Source organism: Chlorocebus sabaeus, chromosome 1 (assembly GCF_047675955.1).
Source record: "Chlorocebus sabaeus isolate Y175 chromosome 1, mChlSab1.0.hap1, whole genome shotgun sequence".
Taxonomy (NCBI): domain Eukaryota; kingdom Metazoa; phylum Chordata; class Mammalia; order Primates; family Cercopithecidae; genus Chlorocebus; species Chlorocebus sabaeus.
In genome coordinates, this window is record NC_132904.1 from 7609997 (window position 1) to 7619690 (window position 9694).

General features: G+C 44.6%; 1 protein-coding gene across 8 annotated transcripts in view; it reads right to left on the minus strand.

The window, feature by feature from the left end:
* Window positions 1-9210, minus strand: part of RBM4 (RNA binding motif protein 4) — a 51100-nt gene extending 41890 nt beyond the window's left edge. For 3 of the 8 annotated variants that reach the window (XR_012092261.1, XR_012092296.1, XR_005240562.2), the window contains exons 1-2: window positions 8664-9205; window positions 7294-7717 (exon numbers count right to left, since the gene is read on the minus strand). Coding sequence is in view for 4 of the 8 variants with exons in the window: in XM_007972120.3 (XP_007970311.1) it covers window positions 3267-3949; window positions 7294-7705 (1095 nt within the window). In the remaining 4 variants the exon portion in view is untranslated. Of the gene's footprint in view, window positions 1-919; window positions 1362-3258; window positions 3950-7293; window positions 7718-8523 lie in introns of those variants that run through there. The other 5 variants (XM_007972120.3, XM_007972057.3, XM_007972342.3 and 2 more) reach the window with 5 other exon arrangements.
* Between the last annotated feature and the right edge of the window lie 484 nt (window positions 9211-9694).

The window sequence follows — 9694 nt, forward strand, 5'->3', positions numbered from 1 at the left end:
CAAATCTTGGCCATCTATGATTAGGAAGAATCCAACAGGAGGAAGCAATTATTAAAAAAAAAAAAAAAATCTAAGAAACCATCTAAGTAAAGACCAGCTTATCTCCCCATCATCATAACCCGACTTCCCTAAAGGGTAATGCCGGGCATACAGTAGGTGCTCAGTATTTGCTGAATGATTCTGAGAAATGCTCTAACTAGACATAGTCCTGTATCTGTAGAAACTGGAGCAAGAAGGTACAGAGCAAACATATGGAAGACAAGTAACTGTTTCAAGAAAAACACGAGGCTAAGAGGCGGCAGTTCTTGCACTTAGCCTCATCATTCAACAAGGTATCTAAAGTTCGTATGTTGGGTCATTTCTCCATGCCTATGATTTAAAGGCTATAAACCCAAGTAATGAGGTGCTAGTGGGACATTCAGGCATTCTTTGGATTTTGGCAGAGCTAAACAAATAGATGGTGAAAGGCATCAACACGTCACTGGCCTACAGTTAGCAAAGTACTTTTGGAGCCACAGCTTCATTTTTTCACACGGCACAAAGAGCGAAAGCTGACTTCCTCATCCCCGGAAATTAAGTTAAGCTAGATACACTGACTGGGTGATTGGAATGGTAGTCTTAAGGGAAGATAGTGACTGCTTCTCTAGAAGAGAAGACCAACATCTCTAAACTAAAAGTAGGTGGTTTTATAACAAAGGTGGACCAGTGGGAAAAGTCTTCATTGGAATAAGGCTGCCTACCTGGGCTTCTGTATAACCCCTTTCCTCTGGCACCTACAAGTCCTATTTGCAATAAACAAAATAACTGCAGTGACGTTCACCCAAAGCTGAGTATCTTAAAACTTTATACCCTCCCCTTCAACGTACAAATGAACCCCCAAACAAGCCGAAGCAAGAAGTCTCTCAAAGCACACATACCCTAAGTTGAAAAACCATTTATTTCACCGGAAAGAAAAAAAGTGATCCAACTCTATAGGTCTAGCCTTTGGACCAAAAAGAGACCCTGGAGCAGTGAGACTCTCACCAAGGTCATTCCCAAATCCAACAGCCGCAGGAGGCAGGAGGCAGGGAGGAGACAGCACAGCCCCCACCACAGTTTCTGCACACAATGAGGCCTGCTGGGAGAACAGAACATGAATGGGAAGCTACAGAAGTTTTGAAGGACAGAAGAACAGGAAAATGGGCAGGAGAGGAAAGGAAAGGAAAGGAAGAGAAGGTCTGAACTTAGCAAGGTAAATTAAGGTCCACGGTTCCTGAGGGACTGAACGCACAGAGCCGAGAACGTCCCGGAGATGGGGTACCACGAAGGGTGTATTCTCATGCACAACCGCAGCTCGGAATTTCAGCCCACACACATCCCACCTGAAAGAGAGCACAATACAGCGGCTTTACAGCAAAGCTCAAAAGGGCTTTCCCATTAAAAACTTCAACATCTTTACAAAGTCTGATAACTTGACACTCCTTTTAAGTTTACTTGTACCCTTCCCCAGTATCACAGTAATCTCTTAACAATGGAAAGAGCTTGAAGGCCAGAGAGTAACTGGGGAGTCTAAACAATCTCAGACTAAGGTCTTAAATTAATAGCAAATCTTGTTTCATAAAAGTAGGCAAAGAGACATTCCATTGCTCTTGATGATGTTAACATTAGCATTCCTTAGAGAAGGTAATTCCACATCACAAGCTGTCAGCAGAGGACAGGAAAAATGGAAAGGTTCCAATTAGCTCCCTGAGGTTAAAAAAATAAAAAAATAAAAATAAAAAATCAACAGTATTTTCTATCTAGGAGTTACTGCCAAGGTCCAAGTTAAAAATCATTCAAAGTCTAAATAAAAGTAGCATCAACTGTACAAGTTTTAAGACCTGAGGACATCCAATTCCAACTAGGGAAGAAACTAACTTTGTAAAGAAGGTGTGGAAGGGCATGTATAAGCTACACATCAAGTCACTGAAGTCTCTTTTCCAGTCCAATCAGTGACTGCCTACTCAATGACCCTGGGAAAGTCACATACCTTCTGCCCTAACTGCAAAGATGACAGTTATCTATCACTCACACAGTTACTATAATTAAGGATCAATGGTAATGTCTGGGACACACTGAGAGCTACTCAAAACTAAGGGCATTGAGATTTACCCTTAAGTACAATAATAATCTCAAACACCTAGAGCCCAAAGCTGGCAAGTATCAGAAGAGAATATATTCAAGTAGAGCCAAATGGATCATGGGGCTCAAAATGTATGACAGTGGAAAAAGCCAGGGGACTCAGGGTAGAGCTGCTGGCTTAAGAGTATTAAATGCCCAAAACAGCTAGTGAGAAGATGAAGAAGGGAGTGATTTGCTTATGGCAAAGCTCCCAACCCTGGATTTCAACCTCACCAAAGGAGTAAAATTAACAGGTGTGCATGCATACTTAAACATATACCCTGAGAAAGTAGATGATGTCAAAACTAGAACTGTGGGAATAGTTACTTAAAAAAAAAACACCTAAGTGACAGGCTGGGCTGTTACAGGACAGACTGAAAGATAAAGCAATGGAGTGGGCACTCTATTCAGGGAATAAATCTGAGCTGGGCAAAGAAGGTAGGTGTTAGCATCTATGCCCAGAGTTCCTTGTGGAACTTTATAAAAGATAAGTTTTGTATTTCTCTCTACCCCAACTTACCATCAAATAAGTTCTATAAAACTCATAAGGGTTGAACCGTTCAGGAATGTCAGAAATACGCTTCAAGATTAAGATGATGCCATTTTGGTAGTCTTCTTAGTAACTGGGACCTGAGCAGTGATGACCAGTTAACTACAGTTATGGACTTTATCATCAGGGATCATATCAGAACTTTCACACAGCACAAAACACAACAGGAAACTTGAAGACCTTAGGAATGTCGCACACCTAGGAAACTTAACAAAGGCTCTAAGAAACAAAACACCTGAGCCTGAACGTGTGGATCCCCAGGTAAGGTTCAATTATAGCATAGTACATAGGTGACCCAAGATTCACCAGCACATCATTCTTTATTTTTCTAGGCACAAATAGAATCAAATTGACTCTCACTACCAGAAGCCCTGAAAAATAGCCATGAGGGCCAAGGAACTCTATATATTTTAAAGTTAAACAGGTAGGACTTCTCTCTAGCCTGTGAGCCACCCTAGTAACCTTACCCTAACCCTGCAAAAGCAAGCAAGCAGGGCAGCCTAAATGGAGCCCTTTCGGCTGCAGGAGGGATGGCAAAACCAGAAGAGGGTACACCCCACCCCTCTCACCTCAAGCTTTAAAAGGCTGAGTACCGCGCCCGATCGGCATACTGCTCCCGCTCATACCGGGCCATGTCGTACAGAGAATTCCGCGCGGCTGCTGAAGCTTGGGACAACTCACTCTCATGCCCGTAACCGTAGCCCTCTCCAACAGTGGGGACTGGGGCTGTAGCGCGACGCAGGGGGCTCCGATCCCGCCCGTAATATGAAGTGGAAGCTGCAGTAACAGCAGCAGCGGCTGCTGCTGCAGCAGCAGCTGTGGCAGCAGCTCCTGAGGTCGGCAACAGGTGTCTATCGTAGGGATCGAGAGAGGTGGAGGTGAGGTGACTGGCCATGGCTGTATTCTGGACTTGTGGCAGCTGGGACAGGGTCTGCTCTGCGTAATTATACACGGAGGCAGCTGCAGCCGCCACTGCCTCATAGGACCGGGCAGCACGGCAGCGCTTGTAGTAGGCATCGAGCGCTCCGTACGCGTTGTTGTAATACAATGAATCCCCATAGCTCATGGTGTAAGGCGTACGCACTGCTCCATATTGCTCATTATATTGCTCGGTCAAGTCTGCCACGCGGCCTGAACGATCTATCGGACACTCTTTGGACCAGTGCCCCTCTTTCCCGCACCGATAGCAGCCGCTCTGGTCTCCCATCCCGGGCGCAGTCCTAAGCCGGCTGGTGGACAACTGCACGTGCATTCGTTTGCCTTGAAGAAACAGACGCAAGAAGGGTTGCTATCACTCTTACTCATAGCCCCAGCCCCTACCCCAGACACTGGTCATAGCAATGGCTTTATCTAGGCAATTCTAATGCAGGACTCATCTTTACCAAAAGATAAAAAGGAAAAAAAAAACCTCAACTTATAGATTCAGTATAATGACCTGATTTCAGGCAAAGATCAATTAGGTGACAAAATATTCCAGCTATAACAATAGTTTAAATGCTTAAGAAATAAACTACTCTTCCTCAAAACAATCTCATCCTTTGCCAAGTAACTGCAGGTAAAAATCATCTCCAAACAGCGGCTCAAAGTCAAAAGAAGTCAAAGTAAGAAAGAGTGCCCAATTTTTTTCTGACACCTCCAATCCTTACCAGCAAGATGGATTTTCATTAAGCAAGGGAATGTAAGTAAAGGCCAGCTCTCCACCCTCCTCAAAAACTTTAAAAGAATGGAATAAAAGACTCCAATGATTACCACTATTAAAGAATAATCTAGACTCAATCCACAGCTGAATGTGACAAGCAAATCTCAAAGTACATCTCTGGAAAAACCCTCATGAACTGGGGAGACTGAGGGGCACAAGTTGAAGGACAGCCTTCTCCCTTAACTGGGCCCTTTAAACTGCTGGTTCTGATCATTGCTTTAACATGGATTCTTTACAATCTGATAGTTAATTTTAGTGACCCTCTACTAGGGTCAAAGGCAAACAGGGCAAAAACAGGACAGACTGTTCTCAAATGCCTGAAATTTTAGAATACTGTAAAAACCATGGAAGAAAAGGTGGCTGAGGAAAGTGGAGAATAACTACTTATACTACTTATACTAGTCAGTGGACCAAACTGCTCAGTTTAAGCAGAATTAAAGTACTTCTCCTGAAACTACCTATCTGAGAGCCTAACTAAGAACATACGCCTAATATTTTTCCTGAAAATTAAAATTTGCATTCTGGAAATGAAAAGTATTACTTCTGAAAATGTAATAAAAGCAGAATCTTTTCTAGAAAAGTTAAAACTAAGTTTTAGTAAGTCTCTACAGAAGCTATTTCTACCTAACATGATCTATCAGCTTACTGGTAAGCAAACTTCCGAAGACATCCAAATCCTGCAAAAACTTCCCAATGCAATTGGTTATGACGCACCTAAATATATACCTGTCAAAGGAGTAAATGGTCAAAAGCAAGGGAGAGTCAACAGATGGATCCTCTAACGTTAGAGAAAATAGTAAACACACAATTTTACCTGCAAAATTAATGTTAGATTCTGGGAGACCAGAAAACACAATAGGGAAATGGGGATGGAAGGAACAAAATATCAAGGTCTACACAGCTGGGAAGTTTAGGTTGCAGGTTACTAAGAGAGCAGATATGCAATTATGCACTTAAGTGCCTTAAAGTGCTAGCCTGTCTCTGGCATTTGCCCAGTGGGTCATTTGGCACCTAATAAAACCAGAGAAAACAAGTGCAACTAAGGAACCAACTGTGCACATTCCAGACAAAAAGATCATTAATAAATACCTTGATCTAAGCATCTCTTGGTTCTAATGCCAGAAAAAGAAGTTAATTTTTTAAGAATATCTAAAAGAGATTTTAAGTGGGCATGCAATAGAGAAGATACCCAACACTAAGAAACGGAAAGGAAAAAAGACCACCCTAATACCACTCATCAATATACATCTATAACTCTAACAGAATAGTATTAAGAAATAAAAAACGCCAATATTAAATAAGATAAAAATAACTAAGCAAAGGTTAGTGTAAGGGGACCTAGGGTTCAGACACCCAGAGTTTTTTATAAGGATAATTTGTACTGAATCAAGACCACACTGTCCTCTCCTTAAACCTAATTGCTACAAGCAGACACCACCTCTTCTGACTGGGCTACAGTGTGGCAAATAGTCCAAAAATTAGGTATCACACCGCGAACCCTCCACAAGAGCAGCCTTTGCTCTCAATTAAGTTGTTGACAAAATAATTCTCAACATGCAAATTGAAAAAAAGAAAGCAAACTAGACCTGAGAGACCTGCGTCACTTTTCTTTACTAATGCACAGCAATGCCCACGACACAGGGTACCCATTACTAGCGGAAATAATGATGAGACTTTCAGCTCTAAAAAAGCCCAATTTAAGGGAAATGGACACCAAAGGCAGCAGTAATGACTCTTAACGAGGGGAGTACTCAGAAACAGAATCGACCACTACACTGTCAGAACACAGGTTTAGAATATATAGCAAGGAGTCACGGGAATACTCCATAATTTGGATAAAGCTTTTTTAATTTTTTAAATTTTTGTTCAGTCCTGCTTAATTAAGCTAAAAAAGGACACCGCTCTTTTTGATACTGGGAAACCAAAGGAGGTGAAAGAAGAGTTCAGATAGCAACTCACCATGATTACCACCCCTGAACTGCCACTGTTGCTTCAGACCTCAGATTTTGGAATATTTGCATGATACGTACCAGTTGAGCATCCCAAATCTGAAAATTCAAAATCCAAAATGCTCTAACAAGCATTTCCTTTGAGCAACATGTAGGTATTCAAAATGTTGGGGATTTGAGATGCTTCCAAATGAAGTGACAATCCACATCATCACCCATGCTGCCCTCCAGGCACAAAAAATTCATTTGATTAAGACTCCTAAGATAACACAAATCTAAGTGCTCTATTCACCAAAATTTTATAACGTCCAGCCCCCCAAACCAATGAAAAGACAGTCATTACTGCCCCTAAAACCCCAGTGCTTCCTCCCCAAGTAGTCCTAAAATCAGCCTTCTAATTCTAGAGTGGCCTTATACTCAAAACACAACCCCTTGGTACAGGTATAATAATAATAAAAAAGAGCTGTAACTCTTTTAAGAGTTTGTGTAAGGTAGGACAACTTAACAAGGATTCTGCTCCTATAAAAGTGTTGCTTGACATGTTTTTGCGAGGTTCTTCATGTAAAATGCATAATTCTGATCCTATGCTGAGGGCAGTAAATTCAGAGTGAGGAACTCTGAACTGTGCTCTACTACCAAAAAAAGCAAAAACAAAAAACAAAAAAACCCAGTAACTCAGAAAGCCTTCAGAAAAAAGGATTTCTGCACTGATGAGCACAAAAACCTTAGGGGCTCCAAATAAAAGCTGAGTGGTTTTTCTCCAGGAGACAGCTGCCTAAGGTAAAGCCTCTAAGTCCCATGTATTCTACATCTTAAGAAGTCCATCACCCATACTTAATTCTTCACCACCAGCCAGCCAACAGCTGTTATCTTTACCAAACCTCTCCTTTTACGCATCCAACCACTTTCTGCACATAGCCTTGTGTTCAGCCCTCTACCCAAAGAGGGTGGTTCACCTTGAAACTCTGTGTTATCAAGGCCCCTGATGGCCTCCACTGCATCCTCTGCCCGCTCCATGTGTACAAAGGCATAATCTTTCACGATGTCACATTCGATGACCGGACCATACTCCTCAAACTTGGCTCGAAGCTCCTTATTGGTGCAAGTGGGACTGATGTTGCCCACATGCAACTTTGTTGAGGTTTTGCTCTTATTCTTGCTGGCTTCCACGTTGATGTTCACCCCATGAAGCTTGTAATGGTGCAGGTTGCGTATGGCATCTTCAGCTGCAGTTTTATCTTCTATGTGCACAAAGCCGTAATTCTTAATGATGTCACATTCCAGCACCTTCCCATACTGCTCGAAGAGTGAGCGAATCTCCTGCTCTGTAGCCTCCCGGGGCAGGTTTCCGATGAACAGCTTCACCATCCTGACAAGAGCCTGGGAGAGAAAAACGAGATTTCTGACAAAAGACCTTAGGCCCACATCAGTTCATAAAAAACAACGACTTTCACTCTGATGTATATTTCCAGTTTTCTCTCACCCGCCCGCACACACACCTCCACACAATACAATCAAAGGGAAGTGGGAGTGAACTAAGGCCTGCTATAGTAGCCGCCATGAACCTGTAAGAATGAGAAGACGTCTGCAATAGGGAGGTCCTTAGTAGACAAAGGATTTAGTAAGAACTGATACTTTCCAACACAAATGTGCATGAAAAACAGCATATGGAGAGATGGGGGTACTGGGCTTTTCTATCCATTAGGAAAGCAAGAGAAAACCAAAGTCTACTAGGCTTGCTGCCTGCCTGAAATTATCAACAGGCTTTTCCTCAAGTAGTAACCAAAGCAGCCATCATTTCCGGGGAAATAGGCCTTGCAATAGCTACATTTGTTTCCTTTGGAAGTAGTGAACGCGCGACTCGGATCAGACAGCGAGGAGTGGAGGATAAAGGAAGTACTGGACTGGGGAACGCCTCTCTCAGGGCACCGTCCGAGCTCCTGCGGAACACTGAAATGCGTGGCCGTGGAGGAGAGCTTCAGATTCATTAACCAGACGATGTCTCATAGCCCGAGAAATTCTCGAAACAGGGACGTAATTGCCAGGTATAAGGGAAAGGGGGTTTTCCCAGTGGAAATCTCGAGGCTTCCAAGAGGAGCCACGTCGGGCGCGGGGCAGGGTGGGGGAAAAAAAAAAAAGCAAGGTATTCTCAGGGGGCGGTGGGGGAAGGGCTGCTCCCGGCTTACCGCGCAATGCCGAGGACCGAGATCGGCTCTCAGTGACGGGTGTGGAGGCTGCGACCCCACCAGGACACCCCGAAGCCCAAGGGAGTGGGAGAAGATTTAACAGAGTACAAGAAAGGCAATGGAAGGGCTCGCAGTCTCACCCGCACGGAAACCAGCAGGGCCTCCTCCTCGCGGCACGGACGCTTCTGACAAAACGCTAAAATGGCGGCGGCCGCAGCAGTGGCTCTGGATAGAGGGGGGAGGTGAGCCTACAACCGGATTGGCCACTCAATAAAGTAAAAGGCCGGCGGTCCCGCAGATCCTCTTCCTGATTGGTTACCACGGACGCCAATTACCTGAGAGGCCGGCAAGAGGTGGAAACGTCTGTAACCTCGGAGCTTTTATGCGAAAGCCAATGGGCACCAACCTCGCGAAGCCGAACTCATTGATTGGGGAAGAGATCAGCGTGAGGGCGGACCTACAAACGTGGGCTTCGCCGGCGGGGTGCGGCCCGCCATTAGGCGGAGCGAGCTAGAGCCCCGGGGTAGCAGTCTTTAGCTTCATGGCGCCAACTTCGTTAAGCTTCCACATTTCGCCACCTCCACGTGCACAGCCAGACACTATTCCGCGCTCCATTCTGCCGTTCACTCTAGTTGTCTCCCTCTAACCTCCCAAGCACCACCCCCCTTGCGGCCAGGACGCTGTGGAAATAGCTTATGCAGGCACATGCCAGGTAAGAAAAACACCCCCCTCCCGCCCACCACCACCACCACCACCACCTCAGGAAACCAACCTTCTCCTTGGGCCAGTAGTCCACACTGTAGCCTTGAGAGTCCCGGAGCTCCCCCAAAATCAAACCTCTCACAGGTGGTGAAAGGACCTCTGTAATGGCCCAGAAGTAGGCCCGGCAGAAGGCTGCACTGTCCAGGAGACGCTGAGGACAAGTTCCCTCTGGGAACCAGCCTCCCAGGGTCCGCGATGAAGAGTCCTTTCTGTGACCATGGAGATTGAAAGTATACCCCGACCCCACCCTGAGAAAAAACTGGAGCAGCAAAGGTTTTTTTGTTTTATTTTATTGGGCGCCATCAGCCAGGGCTGTTTTAATCCCTTAGAACCGACTTTAGAGGGAAGAGCTTAGTCACAACCAGCTGTAAAGAAAATACAAAGTAACATTCTCCAGAGGGTCCAGCTG